This window comes from Manis pentadactyla, chromosome 4 (assembly GCF_030020395.1).
Source record: "Manis pentadactyla isolate mManPen7 chromosome 4, mManPen7.hap1, whole genome shotgun sequence".
Lineage (NCBI taxonomy): Eukaryota > Metazoa > Chordata > Mammalia > Pholidota > Manidae > Manis > Manis pentadactyla.
Window position 1 is genome coordinate 950,850 of NC_080022.1, and position 17,637 is coordinate 968,486.

Genomic DNA, 17,637 nt, shown 5'->3' on the forward strand with positions numbered 1-17,637 from the left:
CTGAGCTCAAAGCAGCATTTTTGCTCTCGGTGTGGAGGCCAGGAGTCTGATGGGGGCAGCAGGGGCTCTCTGGCTTCTTCGGGGACAGCTGGCCCTGCCTTGTGGATGCTTATGCCAGCCCTGGGTCCTGTGTCTCCAGGTGGTACCTCCCCGCTGTGCCTGCCCGTCCCCTCCTCCTGCTCTTGTGAGGACTGCAGTCAGCGGATCTAGGGGCTTCCGGGTTGTTTGGAATGATCTTGGATGCTTGCTGTAATCACAACTGCGAAGACCCTTTTGCCCACTAAAGCCACTCCTTCAGGTTTGGGGTGTGGACTTGTCCTCTGGGGGCCACCAGCCCATTGCCCCACTGTGTTCAGGCCCGGGTGCTCAATGTCCTGACTGTCCTCGGGAAGTGCCCTCATGCGGTGTGGCGGAGGCCGTGCAGGTTCATGGGGCAGCTGGCGCCCTTGCAAGCTGTGTCTGGGGCAGGGTCCCCTGTGGAGCTCTGGGGGAGGGACCAGGTGGGATGGCGGGTGGTGGATTCAGAGCAGGCCCCCCTCTGGCGGGGTTGCCTCTAGGTGTGGGGGCAGCAAGGTCTGCAGAGAGAGGCTGCAGGCTGAGGTGGTGCTGCAGCTGTGCTGCTGGTCAGGGGCTTACCCTGGGCTGGTGCCTTGTGGGAGAGAGCGTGCATCCAGGCGGTGCCGTGGGCCTCACTTGGGCCTTTGCCGCACCTGTAGATCCTGCGTGAGTGGGGAGGCCAGGTGGGGCATGTCTCCTGAGGACACTGGGGTCCTGCTGGCCCTCTTCCACGGGGGCTCTTCCTAGGGGACTGGCTCCTGCCTCCAGCCTTGGGGGGCTGCGGCTGGAGGCGGTTGCCGCGGGAGCGAGCCCCCATCAGGGCGGCCTGGGGGTGGTGGGGTGGCCTTCCTGGGACAGCGCAGGTGCTGGCTTTGTATTGGGCAGAATGGCATTCTCCTCCTCCTCCTGACTGACACATTCCCTCCCGCAAAGCTAGTGACAGATTGTGGGGCCTATTTGTGAAGGCTGGGGACAGACCTCTCGTCCATAGGGTTACTCAGCCTCTCAAAGGACGCTTAGTGACAGTTACAGGGTGGGATTCTTCAGCGTAGAAGGGATGTGCTTCCTCCACTTGGGCCTGTCCCGTGGGTGGAGAGCAGCCTGAGGGGCTTCCTGGAGGCCACCCTGTCCGGAGGTTTGGGCATGGACACTGCAGGCAGCAGCTCTCGGGGCTTTTCAGCTGCCCAGCGCACAGTCTCTGGGGACTGTTGGTGGGCGGCCGCAGGCCTGGGCAGGGCCCCCCAGTGAGACAGGGTGGTCCCACGGGCCAGCTCCCACCCCGGGCCAGGCCCCTCTGGCCTCCCTGGGCCTGCGGTAGAGACTCAGGGTGCTGCTCGGGAAGGGGGTACCGAGGGGGGACCGGAGTGGCCGCCCCAGGACTGCAGGGCCTCAGAGTCGGGTCCACCCTGATTGGGGGCGTCCAGGCCAGCAGATCCCACCTCCAAAGCTGGTGGGGCCCATGAGGCTTTGGGAGCCTGGCATCTCCACACACGTGTCGTTCGTTGGTCCCGGCCTGTCCACAGACCCTGGTGACACAGGCTTGCCTGGACTGGCCGGTGGGCTGTGCGACAGGCCTCCTGCTCTCCCTGGGGAGAGGTGTCCACGTTCTGAGGAGTAGGCCACTCCTTGTCATCCCAGGGGGCTCTGGTGGTGGGTTCTGGGGCTGAGCCCAGTGCCCAGAGCAGGACCCCTGGGGCCAGGAGGAGATTGTGCCTGGTCAGGACCCGGAGAGGTGGGACCTGACCACTGCCTTCGGCTGCAGCCGTGTCCCCTGAGCGTCCCCTGTGGGCTGGGGCGTCCTCCTCATTTGCCAGGAGCCCCCTTAACACCCACCAATCACTGTGGGGGGGGGCGTGGTTCTAGGCCCTGCTACCCAAACCATTTCCACTTCAGCTCTGGCAAAGGAAGTTTTCACAGCCTGAGATTAAAGGTGGCTGATGGACACAATGTCGGCAGAACTCGGGGCCACCTGTGGAGAGGGGCTTCTGAGGCAGGCGGGCTTGCCTAGGCCTACACGGTCAGGAGCTCAGGAGCGGTGGCCCTGAAGTGAGGGCTGGTGGGGGACAGCGTGGACCACAGGGGCCAGAGGAGTCGGGGAGGAAGAGGCGTGGCTCCCGGGCAGGGGGAGGGGAGACCAGGTGGGAGAGCACCCTGTGGGCGGCTGCAGGAGCCCCAGGCCAGCTCCCTGGCCCCACCTGTCCCCGCCTCCCCGCCCCGAGCCCGTTGGTCTGGTGGGAAGGAAAATGCACCAGTCAGGTGTGCTCAAGCCCACTGCAGCGTCCTGGGAGGAAGGCACGCTCAGGGGTGGGGCCCGGGCTCTCGGCTGACCTGCTGCTGGTCGGACTGGCACCCCGGGGCTGGGGTGGTGTGGGCGGGTGACCGCGCAGTCCTGAAATAACTTCATGCCTCTGTTCCCTGGTATTTATAGGTATGTGTCTATTGTTTTATTAAAAATCCAGTTTCATTCAGCTTTGTCTCAAATTCTAGTCCAACAAACTGGAAAAGCTAGTTTTCCACCTTATATAGGATCCCAGTAAAATTAGCAATCTGCCAGTTCTCCCTGGGTTTTCTAGAGTTCTGCAGACCTGGATGTTTGCGGGTGGGTGGGAACAGAAGAGTCGGACGGACATCGACTGATATGAAGCCGATTACTTGTCAAGTTTTATACAGACTCAGGATAAATTACTGCTTCCCACTGAAGCCCCATTCAGATACGGTGGTTCTGTTATTTTATGATTTTAGTCTCAGGCATCTGCAGACGTTTTTTGTGAAGGCCCCGTAGTAAGTGTTTTGGGCTCTGTGGACCATTTGGTTTCTGTTGTAGCTAATTGTAGTGCAAAAGCAGGCGCAGAATGAATGTGCAGACAATCTCAAAACCCCACTTACACCGAAGTTTGTGTTTCACCTAATTTTCACGTCTTGAAGTACTATGGTTTTGATTTCATTCAGCCAATCAGATCTGGGACAGCCATCTTTAGCTTGTTGTCTGTGAGCTCCAAGCCCTGTGGCCCCCCAAACCCTGTGTCCACGGAAGGAGATTTGGAGGCCCTCCTCCCTGAACAGTGCTGCTGTTAAATTCACAAGTCACAGGTTTTCTGAAATGCCTGTGTGTGGCCAGTCAGCTGCTGGATGACTGAAGCTCCAGAGTGACTTCGGGCTACACAGCAAGGGACTGTAGGAGCTAGAACTCGAACCCAGAGCCCTGGTGCAGGGCTATGCCATGACCACGAGGAGGCGCAGCCGTGTGAGACAGCCCCTGCTGACCTGTGTGGGCAGTGGGGTTTCCAGCCTGGGTCCCCATGTGCTGATGGCAGGGCTGGTTAGTTTACACACTTCTGTGCCCCGGGCAAATGCCTGGGCCCACAGGTCTGCACAAAGCTGGCCAGTTCCCGGGACTCAGCCAAGTTGACTTGTGCGTCTTCTTCCTGAATGGTGTTTGGGATTGGAGGGAAATGGGTTCCAGCCCTCATTGGAGGGTGGGCTGGGTGCGGGGTGGGAGTAAGAGGGCCCAGCCGTCCATCAGCGTCTCCGGGTCTGCTCTGACCACAGCCGGGTGTGACACAAGCAGCTTGTGACAACAGGGGCACCTCCCACCTCAGGCTGGGTGTGTGTGTGCTCCCAGGCCTGTCACCCCCAAGACTCACGTCCTAAGGGGCACTCAGCCTTCCCCATCTCTGCCCTTCCCAGTGCCCACCACCCCCAGAGCACCTGACCCAGGGCTTGGCTGCTCTTTGATGGGAGCCCGACTCTCTCCTTCCCCACCTCCCTGGCCGGCGCTTGGGGCTCAGGGCCCTGGAGCACTCTTGTAGGGCCTGTTCTCAGCCCTGGGACTTGGATCCCAGGCCATCCAGTGGCTACTGCTTCCCTGTCCCCCCCCACCCCCCCGGGAGACCTGATAGGCAGACGGGCCCAGCTGGGCTCTACTCCCCACAGATGCTGCATTTGAAAGGCTCCCTGGACTGAGCCACTGTCCTCTTGGCTGCTGCCTCACGCTCCCTTTCAGGACCTTAACGCAGAGATGCTTGTTTTCATGTGACGTCAGCTCCTAGGCATCCAGGCCGTGTTTTAGCTGGTGCCTCGGCTGCCGGCTCCAGCTTCCCAGGGGAGCCGGGTACCACCCGGGCCTGGAGACATGAGGAAGCAAGGATGTGAGAGGCGGGGGACCAGCCGGCCAGCCTGCCTTTAAATACCTGCTCCTCGTGTCGGCGCCCACCCTACCTATTGTCGGGGGTCCGAGGGAAGCGGGGCAGCATCAGCGCGTTGGAGGAAAGGAAAATGCCTCTTTTCACGCCCACTGCTCTGTAAAGCATAAAGGATCCTGTGCTGAGGCGGCAGGAGAAGAAAGCCTGGTGAGTAATGTTCATCGTTCCGTGCATTTTCTGCAGCTGCGGGGCCGTGGCGAGCGGTGATGCAGGCCGAGTGCCTGCTGCGGGCGATGCTGTGAGCCTGCTTCCCGGTCTCATGCAGCGGCCGGGCCCCTTGGCCTCCGGGCTGCACAGATGTTCCGTGCACACGTACCAGGGCCATGGCCCAGGGCCGGGATGCGGCTGCCACAGCTCCAGGCCGTGGGGGGAGAGCTGTGTCTGAGGGGCTACAGGTTTTAGTGAATGGAGCTCTAGAGGAGCATGCCCGGTGAGATGTCCCCCAAAAGCGGGCAGTGTGTGGCCGAGGCCTGTTAGGGAGCTGGCTCAGGGAAATGGTCTCATCTCCTTCCACGTCAGGCCGGGGCTCTGCTGGCTGTCAGGCTTGGCTGCATGCTGCTCTCACAAGGAGTGTGTGGACAGCACGAATGTGCGTGTGTGCTGCTTGCCTGCGTTTGCAAGTGGAGGGGTCTCTGGGACACAATGGGGACGCCTGCACCCCAGGCCCCGGCTGGTGGAGGCCGGCACCTGCTTCGCCGTGCTGAGCTTGTGTCTGTGTGCCCCTGCCGGTCCTGGCTCCGTGTCTGCACTGACGACAGCGTCGTGTCGAGCCTGGGGGGCACGGCCAGCGCTGACGCGCCTGGCTCACTCCACCAGGGTCCTCGGAGGTCGGCGGTGTGTGTGGCTCTGGTGGCCGGCTCCGCGTCCTGACATGGTTGGAGGTAGACTCATGCGCCGGGGGCTGCACATCGTTGGCGGGGCTGTGGGGCTGTGGGTGCTTTGCTGACGTCCATTTTGCAGGGTGTTTCTGTAGGAAACAAGCAACAGTGCCCCCACCCCAGGCCTGTGGGGAGCAGGAGCCTGGGGGGTGGGCTGCTGGGTGGTGATTGCCCCCCGAGTGCTGGTACTGGGGTGCTGGGGGGCCTTCCAGGCAGAGCAGCCCCTCCCCCACCAGTGGGGCTGTTGCTGGCGCTCTGTGCAGCCAGCCTGGGGTGCAGCGGTGACTTGACTTTTTGGGATCCCAGAATTATAAAATATAGGATGTACTGAGGGGGCACGTGGGAGAGGAGACGGAGCAGGTGTAGGCTCACGTGCCTGCGTGCCGTGAGGAGAAATGCGCTGTGTCATAGTTTCTGCGGGACGTCCGAGGCTCAACCCTCCCGAGCCATCGCAGGCTGCTCCTGCGCGGCTGATGCAGACCCTCCAAGTGCCAGCCTCTGCCGGGGACGTCAGAGCATGGCCGGCGGGGCCTGGGAGGGCTCAGAGTCAGAGCTGCGGGTGGGACGGGTGGAGGAGTGGGCTGGGGCTCGGTCCTTGTGTGGATTCACCATATTCCCATCTCGGCTGCATCAGCTGCCAGCAAGGCGCCCTCTCAAAGTTTGGGCTGCCGACAGTTATGTAAGGACTTGTGTGCACTGCTTGCCTAGCTCTTAGCACCCTAAGCTCCCAGGCTTGACCCCCAGGGCCCTGGGGCACACGGAGCAGCCTAGCTGGATATGCCATCCTCAGCCAGCCTTCCATCAGGCGTCAGCAGGTGAGTACCCTGGCAGGGTGGCCTGTGGCCAGTGCAGACTCCCCACATGCCCGCCTTGCTCCCTGCAACATCGATGTAGTGGTGAGGGCTGCGTCTCGTCTGCAGGCGTTTCTGGTTCCCCAGAGCCCAGCAGGAGGGCCTCCCTTCTCTGAGCTCCGCACACGGGCTGGGGCCAGGCTCCTGACTGCGAGGATTTGCAGACATGCGGAGCAGGTGTTTGCTTCCTGACTTGGGGCTGTTTCGAGGATGCTCTGAGCAGGAGGGCACCCCGGGGTAGGGGACACCCCAAACAGCTGCTCTCTAGAGCCAACTCCAGCCACACTGAAGAGAAACCTTCCTTCTAGGCTTGATGTTACTTTGGTGTTTACATCCGACAGGGAAGGTTTCTGTGGGGGGGGCCGAGTTCCAGGGGTGGTGGGTCTGGCCTCATCCTGCTCACGCCCTGCTGCCCCTAGACCTTTGCCCCTCTGTTCCCTCTGCTCTTGCAGGGGGGCAGCACATAGCCGCTGCCCCCTCAGCCAACCCTCCACTGGGGGCCCAGGAGGTCCCATGCCCAGCCTGCGAGCCTGGCGTGGAGTTTGTTCTTCATGGGAGGGGCAGAAACAGCTTTGCTCCGAGCGGAGCCGCCACCTGAACCAGCTGCCCTGGAGCTTTCTGCTGTTCCTGGTAATAGTCAAAGGCCCATAGTCTTCCAGGAGATGCACCCCCACCCCCTGCTGGTGTGCTGGGATACAGCGGTTTATTTTTAGGCTTACCCTCGATAGGTAGAGTAGGGCACCTCACTTGTGATGGCTGGCACCCTTCCCTCCAGGTCTCTGAGGCCTACGGCGACCTCTCCTCGGAGTCACTTCAGGTGGTGTGACTGCAGCTGGCGGGCCGCCACAGTCCTGCGCACATCAGCACCCGCGAGTTTATTGGCACCCATGGGTGGAGGAGGGGACCCTGACTCCCAGTTAGTTGTTCAGTTTGCTGCCTGAGCGTGTCCGGCCCTCTTAAAGTTTGCTGGTTCAGTGCCTCTTCTGCGGGAAGTTGAAAAGGGTTTGATCGCAGTGCTGGAGAGCATCTCCCGCGCGCAGCAGAGGCCCCAGTGGAGGGCAGGGCAGGGGCGTGGCACCCACCGGGGCTGCCTCCTCGTGTGGCACCCTGACACTGGCCTGTTCACCCACCTTGAGACGGAATTGCTGAATCGGATGAAGATGGCGGGCATGGCGAGGCTGGCGTGTGTCCTGGTCAGGAAACCACGCTGTTCCTTTAGCCTCGTGCAGAGCCCGCCTGGCGCTCATGTTGGGTTTGACTTCCAGTGGGGGCAGCTGTGCTGGGGTGTTGAACAGTCCTGGGGGGTTTAAAAAGAGCCCGTGTTCGTCCCCTCAGCCCCACCCTGGGGACCCACTTCCATCTTAGTGGGTTCTCCTTGGCATTTATTTCCAGATTTCCAAGTAACACGTTTATGGCGCTGTTTCTAGACTTTTCTATCTGGGACATTACTTGGTGCCCTATGTCTGCAGAACATGTCAGCTCAGTCCCTTCCTCTATCCCCCAAACCCTAGGGTTCCGTCACAATTTATTGCTTAATCACTGAGTGTTTGCATTGTGGTGGGACATGAATATTCACAAGCCATACGTAAATATTCATGAGCCACTAGCATCACATTTCTTTTCTTGTGCAGCCTTTGTTTTTCTTGGAGGTAATACCTGATTTTCTTTCATAGGGTTTTCTACAGGTCCCCTCTCAAATTGGCCTGTAATTTTTCCAGGAGGGCAGCCCTCCTCGATGCCCATGGGGCCCCCACAGTGAGTCTGGGGACCTCCTCTGTGTGATCTGGGGACCCGTGCCTGTCCTCCCCACCTGCGTCCCCTGCCCCAGCCCTGCCCCTTTCCTTAGTGGATCTCCGGCCGGGACATCCTCCAGTGACTTCGGAGAGTGAGATGCCTGAAGTCTGGTTTGGACGCGCCGCTCGGGCTGTGCGTCTGGGCCGTTTCTCCAGGTGTGGGTCCTGCCGTGAAGGGGCGGCCCCACTGCCTCCAGCTCCCAGCCCAAGGCCGCTGAGATTTCTGTGCTCGTTTTGTCTCGCGAAAGTGTCGGCATGTTTCTGTGTGTTCTGCTGCCTTTTCATTGGTGGTCCCGGGCCCCTTCCCCCTTCGGCGTGGGCGCATCGGCGGCTTCCTGCCACGGTCTTGTTGGGACTCCTAGGCTGGGCTTCAGTTTTGCCGTTTCCACGTCTCTCGTTTCTTCTAGGCGGTATCTGCGATTTTTCTTGCCCAATCTATTACATCTGTTATCTTGTCTGTACTTTTTAATTTCCAAGAGCCCTCTTTCTGTGCCCTGGTGTCCTGCTCTTGTCCTGAAGGTCAGACCCGTCTCGTGAGGTCATTCGCTATGGCAAGAGGCCCCCTAACGAAATGTAGTTGTGTAAGTCACGGAGCACTTTTATCCAGCTGCACAGCTCCTGTGGGAACTTTGTGGGGAGAATGCACCTGAGGCACAGAGAGGTCACATGAGGTTTCCAGGTCACACAGCACATAGTGGGACGGGTTCGTCCCCATGGCCGGCGCACATCCGCAATCTTTGTCACAGCGTGAGGCTGCCACCCTCCCACCTGCCAGCCGTGTGACCCCAGTCGGCACCTTGTGCACAGATTGGTGACCACGGCAGGTGCCGGCCTGCTTGCGGTGGGAAGTCGGTGGTGTGGGACCCATGCGAGGTGGGGCGGTGGTGCTGCAGAGCAGTGGGGTCTTCTGAGCTGCTCTCTTTGACTTGAACAGTGTCCACCAAGGGTCTTTCTCCCGGTCTTGCCCCGGGAGGCTTTCCTTGGACCCCGTGGCTGTCGGCCATGTCAGCACGTGGGGCACCAGGAGCCGGCGGGCACTACGGGGGCAGGGCCTGGCTGGAGCCCCCAGTGGCTGGCCCGAGTGCCGGGGGTGGGTGGGAGGTCTCATCATCAGGTCAGGAGACACTGTCGCAGCGCCATCCCCCCGGCTGGCCCCTGTCCATGGCTGGGGGTCTCCTCCTTCAGAGACTGGGAGGCCAGGTGCTCCCCACTCCCTCCAGCGCCGGCTCTGGGGTCCAGCCCTGCCCCGACCTGCACTGACTGCTGGCCACCCGCTGTCCAGGTTCCGGCCTGGCCTTGCCTCCTTCTGCTCTCCCTGCCGCCGAGGTCAGGTCTATTCCTGCGGTTGTGGTCTTGGGAGGGAGCGAAGGTGAATAACTGTGTTCCTGCCTCATGTTTACCTGGACGCTGTCCGGGGTAGGGGGCGCGTCTTTACATGGGCATCCCCAGGGCCCCTGCCACCTTGGGACTGGAGGACACGGCCAGAGGCCTGGGAGAGTGGGCGGGCACATGTCCTCGGCCCCTGGCTGGACTGTGGAGCTGGTGGGCCTGTGGGACTCCAGCGCCCAGGTGTGTGGGTGGGTCTAGGAGACCATTTTAGCACAGCCTCAGGCTCACAGAGGAATTGAGACGGTTGTGCAGCGTAGCAGTCCCCCCGCGGGAGGCAGGGTTCATGGCCCAGCGTGGCACGCTGCCAGCTGCCATCCATGGTTTGTGCTCTGGGGTCCCGGATCCCGCGTGACATTTGGTCACCATTCCCCGTGGGCCCTCTGGACTGTGGCAGCCCTCAGATGTCCCGTCTTGAACGATCTTGAGGGTTTTGAGGTGGCTGGTTGGGAGTTTTGTAGGCTTTCCCTCAACTTGTGTTTTTCTGGTGTTTGTCCCGTGGTTAGACCAGCAGGTGGGCTTTGGGGGAGATCCCAGAGGTATGGCCTCTCCCTCCATGTGGGCAGCACCTGCTGTCCCCGGGACGACACCTTGGCACCCGGTGTCTCTGTTGCAGAGCCCCCCTCCCCCCTCCGGTCCGGCCCTCTTTGGATGGACGTCACTGCCCAGCCCACCCTTGGGGAGGGACCTCCACATGAACTATCAGGAACTCCCTGCCCGGGGGCAACCCCTCTTCCGCCCATTAGTCTGTGCAGTTGTTTGTTACCCCGTGTGGGCTCCTGGGTGTCAGCCTCGGCTTTGGGCTGCAGCCCGGTGCCACCCTACAGCTCTGGCAGCTGGCCCGTCTGGGTTCACCCCAGGAGCCGTGAGGGCCCGCTCAGCCCCCGTCCGGCCGAGGGGGAGGAGAGGCAGGTCCTGGGCCGGGCACGGCGGGTTGTGGCCCCCTGGCCCGGGACGCAGGCCCCCGCCCTGTCCCTCTGTCCTGGGAGCTCTGGGACACGTGGTGGTGGTGTCTGGGGTGTGAGGAGTCAGGGGCTAGTGAGCCCTCAGCTGGTGTCCCTCAGCGCATCAGCCTTGGACACGGCCGTCAGTCCCCCACCCCCAGATTCTGACATTGAAATGGGCCTGCTGTGGCTGAAGCCCCTGGCACTGCCATGTCTGTGTGGTGGGGAGGCGGACGTGAGCCCAGGGTGCAGACACGGTTCTCTTCTTTGCAGCCTGGACTATGGCTCCCACATGCCCGGTCCTTCCTGCTCTGCTGGGTCTGGGGATGTGGGCCCTGCACGGAGCACCACACAGCTTAGCTGTGCATGGGGGGCTTGAGCTTAGGGGGCAGCAGAGCCTTGCATTGGTGGGTGAAGGGACAGCAGTCTCCTCTAGCGTGGCTCTCCCCACTGGCTCCTGGGCACCTTCCCTTCCCCTCCTCTTATCCTAACAGGTGTGCATACGAGGTTACCTTTAGGATGGTCACACCACTGAGACCCTTCTGGCCAGGTCAGCCTTCCACTGTCGCCTCCCTGAAAGTACGGCGGGGTTAAGGTGTTGGCGGGAGGTATGGTGGCTGCTTTGACGGTGGGCACGGGAGCCCTCAACACCCACCTCGAAGGGCAGGCCTTACCTCCGTGCTCTGAGGCCAGCCACCAAGCCCTTTGGCCCCGTCCGATGGCTGAGTCGGTCTGTGCCTCAGGACCCTGTACGCCCATGGCAATCATGGCCTTTACCTGCCAACATTTACCATATTTGAAACTTAGAGTAAGAAACATTTGTTAATTCATTAGAAATTACAATCCTGATGTGTTAACATAAACAATACCTTTTTAATAAAAGTGACTGTTGTCCAAGAAGAAACTTGGGAGAGGGTGGTGATGCTTTTGCAAGCCTCTGGTGTCTGTCTGGGGACATCAGCTAGAAACCCGCCTGCTTCTGTATCTGTCTGTGTTGTTTTCCAGTGAAGCAGAGAAACCTCACCACTTGGGAAAGCTTGTCATATTTGAGTGTTGAGTATGTGGATATTCTTCTCTGGTATTGCTCTTGACCTCACCGGGTGGCTGTTTCTTAAAGGTCAGTCCCAACGTGAATGCCGAAACCGGACCTTGAGTGACAGTCCATTGCTGTGTGAGCATTTCCACGTTTCTGGCACTGTTGCCCCCAGGGTTGCCGTGCACACTCGTGGTTCCAGCCCGGAACAGGCCACATTTTCGTGGGGGAGAAGGGCACGAGGAGACCGTGGCCTGGGAGCCAGGTCTGTGCAGGCACCTCTGCCGGGCTGTGCTGACGCCTCTGGGCTTGCAGCCTGTTGGGATTCATGCCAGGCTCTGCCTGGTCCGGAAGGCGTGTCAGGCCCAACCCACAGCCTGGGTGCGGCCGGGTCCATGTGCGCCGGGAGTACCGTGTTGCCACCATGCGACCACCTCACTGTGGAGGTCATTCGGACTGGCTTCTGTCCGCATTTGCCGTCGGGTATTTCCCCTCCTCATTTATTTCACTGTAGTGTGGGTTGTGTCAAACTTTAACATGACAAAAATAGAAGCTCTGTGAACAGATTCCTGCCTCCCACTTGGTACCTTTGATCCCACGCAGCCAGTTCCATTCCGTTTTCAGCATCTCCTGTGTTTCTGTTTGTGAAAGTACGAATGTGTGTGTTACTTACTCTTTTTTGTTCTGCGAAGGGGTCCCCCAGTAGATAAACCCTTCTCTGCTTTGTTGTGCTGTGTTTAGAATGTACCTATTATTTCATATTTAGAATAAGAAGTTAAACCAAACGATAAATATTTAAATACCAACAAATAGAATAGGCATCACAAAATCCAGAAAAGTAATGTCGATGAGCCTCACCCTCCTAACCTGCTCGCACGATTCTGCAATGTGCCCTCCCTCCGCTTGCCAGCCGCCAGCACTTTGCCGTCTTGCTGGACGATTCTGCAGTATTTTCTGTAGAGGAACCTCAGTCATTCTTGTGATGTGGTTGACAAAATTGTATATTTCAGCCGTTTAGGAAATACTTTTTTCTTCAGCCTCACAAATTACCGTTAGCAATGTCACACAGATTTTTAGGATTATTTTCAAATTCAGAGAAAAAAAATCTTGATTTCTCTCCTTTAAGATCCTAAGACACCATAACACTGGAGGTTTTCTTACTTAGTGACGAACCTTAAATATTCCCCAAGATGGTGATCACCCATTAGCCGTCTTCTTGCCACAGTCCTCATTACGGCGGGTATTCTGTGAGTTTTGTGTGATCTTTCTTTACATTGTAGTTTCTAGAGGTGTGTGAAATGCATGGCTTGATCTGGTGTTTTTTAGAACCGCATAAAACACAACACGTTGCCTGAAAGTGCCCATTGCCTGTGGTCCTGGTAAAGTTCTGCCCATGGAGGCAGTGACTCTTGCATATCAGGCAGAAAGTCATGCAGTTCTTTTTATAAATCACCTGTAATTTTTATTCAACGTAACTACTACTTTGAAGCTGGGAGGCCAGCGATCGGTGTCTCAGGAGTAAGGCCTCAGTGTGTGGGTGTCCTGTGCCCACCCTTCCCTAGTGCATCCTCTTTAGTTGATTGTAGTTAAAAAATAATAATAATATAAAATGTACTGTCTTAACCTTCTTTATTATCCTTTCTATTAAGATTTTATTTTTTTAGAGCAGTTACAGGCTCACAGTAAAATGGAGAGGAAGGAAGGGCTCTCCACCCACCCGCTGCCCCGCTGCCCAGGGCCTCATCCACTTGGGGCCACTGAAGGTGCTGGACGTTCTTGGATCCGCTGTTACGGTGTCGTACCGAACAGTCTCACCGCCCCGAAGCCCCTCTGTGTCAGGCAGGTGTCCTCCCCCCGCCCCTGGCCACCGATGACTCTTCCGCTGTCCCCATAGTTGTTCCGGAGTGTCTTAGAGTCGGAACCATGCAGCGCTGAGCCTTTCAGACCGGCTTCTCTCCCTCTAGCAGGTGCCCAGGTTCCTCCAGGCCTTTTCATAGCTTCTTACTGCATTTCTTTTTCATGCTGAGTAATATTCCACTTACAGACGGACCACAGCTTGCCTCCCACTCAGTGCAGAGGCCCTCTCATCCACGGGCAGGGTTTTGTGTGGACACGTGTTCAGCTCCTCTGGGTACATACCAAGGAGCGTGATTGTGGTTGTATGGTAAGAGGGCATTTAGTTTGGTGAGAAGCTGCCAAACCGCCTTTCAGGGCAGCCACCCCACATTACTTCCCCCCCAGTAAGTGTGCGGCCCCCAGGCCCCTGTCCTGCCAGCCTGTGGTGTTGCTAGTGCTCTGGATTTCAGTCCTCCAACAGGCGCCCCTTGCACACCAGAAGTGTTGACCGTATTCACCGTGCAGCTGACTTCCGTCTTCTCATCTCCTGCTAAATGCTGGGGAGCTCTGCGGGAGGCAGCAATGAGAGCCGGTCGTCGGGAGCACCGCGGCCCCCGGGCTTGAGGCTCCATGGTGTCTCGCCGCGTCAGCAGCTGGAAAGCCCCGGCCCCGGGGGCCGTGATGTCGCCCCCGTTGGACGTGTCCCAAGATGCCAGGTGCTCCTCGAGGCTTACATGCCTCTCATGAAACCTTTGCCGGGAGGGATTTCACAACGCCCTTACTTTTGCGTGATCATTTTGGTCTTATCACTCAGAACATTGCCAGAGGAATGTGACAGGATTCCAGGCAGCACACATCCTTAGAGAGAGGTATCGTGAAGGAGAAGTAAAGTCAGAGGCAGTTTTCTCCTGGAGCCCCCGTGGTAAGGCCCAGAGTGGACCGCCTCCCCACTCCCGTCTGCAGCAGGGAGTCTGGGAGGTGGTCAGCTAAGGAAACATCTGCTGCAAGCCGGGGCCCGAGCCCCCTTTCCACCCAGGCCACTGAGCCCGCAGCCCTAGGACGTCAGGCTTCAGGCAGGGCTGCCCAGCAGGCATGAGGGATGGGCTGTGGTGACTGGCACGTGTTGGCCGCCTGGACCCATGGCTTGAAGGTGTCCTTTGTTCTGGGATGTGGAGCCCGCCCTGAATGGTGGCCTCCTCTGACCGCCCTGTGCCTTAGATGCTCAGACTTGGCTCTGGTGCTTCTTCCCTGGGTGCCCGCAAGGAAGCCACTCACCGGCTCCTGCCTGCCCTGCCTGGCTCGCCCCCCTCACCTGGTGACTCCCCATCCTGCCCCGGCCCCTCCCTTCTTGGGAGGCTCCACCCGAAGGCTGCCTCCCCCTGTACCTTCCCTCCACGGAGGGTCCCTCCACCTCATCCCCAGCACACACATGGGCTTTGTGCATCCAAGTCCCCCAGATCCTGGCCTCTTTGAAGGTGGGGCCACATCAGGCGTGTCACCCCCGGACGTCTCCTGGACACCCTGCAGTGAAGACGTCCCCCCATGACAGTGGCCCTCACGCCCTGGCCACCCTCCTCACACGGGGCTGCTCCCAAAGGCCCCAGGGCCCAGGACTGGCTGGGTGGGCTGGGCAGCGCCCCCTGCTGCTGGGCTCGCATGTGCAGCTTGGCTGCCCGGGAGCCTTAGCGTCTGTGGCTTCTCCACTGAGGGTCTTGGGAGGGACAGGGGTGACTGTGGACATGATGACAGTGCCAGAAAGAAAGGACTCTGCCGCTTTGTGTTTGAAGCAGTGTTTCTGGTTGTCAGAAAACAGAAAATTGGAAACAAACAATAAAATGTTAGGGAGAAAATTTAAATCACCCTTTGTGGCCCTCCTGGAGGGCAGACCATTTTACCCCAGCCTTCTGTGCTTGCTAATTTTAAGAAAATAGTAATGACATCAGGTAATTAAATCCCCCCAGTTCTTAGCTGGCCCTGGACTCAAGATCCCGGTGGGTCAGTCGGTCCTGGGCTCCCAGAGCTGTCCTCCCCGCAGCCCGGGGCACCGTGCCCCTTGCGGGTGTGCTGCCGGCAGCCTCCTGTGGGGGATCCTGGGCCACATTCTGCTTCTCTCTGTGGAATCCCAGCAGAGCTGTTATTCTATCAGAGAACGTAGAGGCGTTGTTAGTGTTGAAAACTTTGTGAAATGTTGAACCCATCACAGCAACATGTGGTGGCTTGTCGGGCAGACATGGGCCATCACTTGGACCCCTGCACCCGGCTCTCAGCTTGGGGGGCAGCCTGAACAGCACCGGTGCCGGGGTGCCCCCAGACCACTGTCTCAGGTGTCCTCCCTTCCCAAGGGCAGATGTTAAGTATGGATTCCCAGCCAGCATCGCACACTGGATGCCTCTGCGTGGGTGAGGGCTGGGCAGGGAGTGGGTGTTCCGTGCAGCTGGCTGTGGTCTGACCTTTTGGGCCAGGGGCCACCTGTGCTCCTTGTCTTACTAATGACACCTGCAGTGACTGTTTCCACATGAGGTCACATTCCAAAGTACTGCATCAGGTTTTAGAAGGACACGATGGGGGGCCCTGCTGTGTGGTGGGGTCCCTGCAGGCTCACGGCCTGTGGGTCTGCCGTCTTTCTATCCAGCGCCCCTGGGCTTCCTCTCCTGGTCAGGAACTGCCTGTGGATTTAGAGGGGACAGTGCATGACTGACCCAAGAGGGGCCTGTGACTGGAGTGTAGCCCAGGCAGTGTGTCGGGATCTGGGGCCCCGCGGGCCCACTCCCACCATGAGGACGTCCTCCCCTGCAGCCGCACCCTCCAGGATATGCCGAGTGGACGGTCCCGGGTCAGAGTCCACTGTGGGAGGCTTCAGGAGCACAAGGGGTCCTCTGGGCAGGCCCCACATGCACACCTGGAAATGGGGTCCAGGGTCCATTCCTTGCATGGCCCTGCCCCCACACCTATGGTCTGTTCAGGGGGCCTGGTGTGGCCGCCATGGAGACAGACCCGGCCCAGGTTCCCAGCATCTGGGCTGCCAGGGCGTCACTTTTGCTTCCGACATTCAGTTTGTTTCTAACTTTGTTCCATACAAATGCGTTAGCCATGTTAGTTTAACAGTATAGTCTGCAGACTCTCATTTTTCTTGACATCATGATGTGAGCGTAGTATCGGATACAGCCTGTGAATACCAGTTTTAAAGACTCCTGAACGGGTGGGTCAGAGATGGCCCACGAGACAAGTGCAGCCTGCTGCTGTTCTTAGTTTGGTTTGTTTTTATTGTGGCAAAACACACAGTGGAATTGACCACCGGGGCCGTCGTCAGGTGCACAGCCTGGGCATCCAGCTCGTTCCCAGTTGTGCAGCATCCCCACCGCCCGGCTCTGGAACTTCCCATCTCCCCACACTGACCCTCTGTCCCCAGCAGCCCCCAGCCGGCCCCCTTGTCCTCTGTCTCTCTGGGTGTGACTCCCCTGGGGACGGCCTGTGACTGGGTCGCACAGGTTTGTCTTTCTGTGCCTGGCCCCCTGCCCCGTGTCCTCAGGGTCCCCCCAGGCTGCAGCCGGATGGAGCACCCCTCCTTTCTCAGGTTGCATCACACCCCCCGTGTGGAGGGACTACGTGTGGCTCACAGCCATCTGTCTGTGGACACGTGGGTCGCTCCCACTTCTTGGTTGTGTGATGTGTGCTGCTGCGGGCGCAGGCGCAGTGTCCCTGAGGCCCTGCTTCAGTCCTGAGGGCACCCGGGGGAGGGCCTGTGGGTCGCGTGGTAGTTCCGTGTTTGATTTTCTGAGGGCCCTCCGTGCTGTTTCCCCCTTTCACATTCCCGCCAGCTGTGCACCTGGGCCTCCGTTTCTCCAGGTCCTCACCAACGCTTGTGATTTACGCCTTTTTTATAGTGTCCACTCTGTTGGGTGGGAGGTGGTGTCTGGTTTCGAATGCGGTTCCCTGACGGTGAGCAGCGTGGAGTGTCTCCTCTGTGTCCCTCAGCCGTCTGTATGTCTTCTTTCGGGAAATGGCTCTCCAAGTCCTCTGCCTGTTTTCTAATTAGGTGAGTGAGTAGTTCTGGCTGGTTTCTAACGAGAGACGGCACATCGTGCATATCCATCGAACTGCTTCTGTTCAAACCCGTTGATTCCCATGTCGGAGAAGCAGGAGACGCTGGGGGGGCCTGGGCCTGGGGTGGAGGGTGGATGGTGCCGGTGAAGATGAGCAGAAAGCACGCCAATGTCTTCTTTGCTTGTGATACTTTCCAAATCTTGAATTGGATTGTTTTTACGGTATAAAAATTCATCAAGAAGGAGAAAAGACTCATGTGGAGTCAAAACTACTGTATCAGCAGGGACCCACCAGCCGCCACGCCCAAAGGTGGCGGACGGGCCCACGCTTGCTGCCGGTGGCTGCAGTGCCCGCTGGGCGTGGGAATCGGCAGATGCTCCGTGTCTTCCCAAGATGCTGCTCTTCTGCAGTTCCTGCTGCCGGCATCCCCTCGCTCCAGCGTGTCCGGCCCTCCCCAGCCTGCTGAGTCATTTGCCCCCCCACCCCCAGTGATTTCCTGCGTGAGGTGACTCCCGTTGGAAGGAGCTAGAATGCGCAGGCGACCCTCCCTCTGTGAGGACGAGGACAGTGCGCACAGATCACCAGGAAGCCTGAGGAAGGGCCCCAGCCCCCC

At 59.1% G+C, this 17,637-nt stretch overlaps 1 protein-coding gene across 5 annotated transcripts in view; it reads left to right on the forward strand.

Annotated features, from left to right (window-relative positions):
* Positions 1-17,637, forward strand: part of PRKCZ (protein kinase C zeta) — a 103,505-nt gene that overhangs the window by 24,196 nt on the left and 61,672 nt on the right. Inside the window, exon 1 of one of the 5 annotated variants that reach the window (XM_057499621.1) lies at positions 4,037-4,406. The exons of 3 other annotated variants lie outside the window; for them this stretch is intronic. Coding sequence is in view for 1 of the 2 variants with exons in the window: in XM_036882636.2 (XP_036738531.1) it covers positions 5,131-5,140 (10 nt within the window). In the remaining variant the exon portion in view is untranslated. Of the gene's footprint in view, positions 1-4,036; positions 4,407-5,115; positions 5,141-17,637 lie in introns of those variants that run through there. One more of the 5 variants, XM_036882636.2, reaches the window with a different exon arrangement.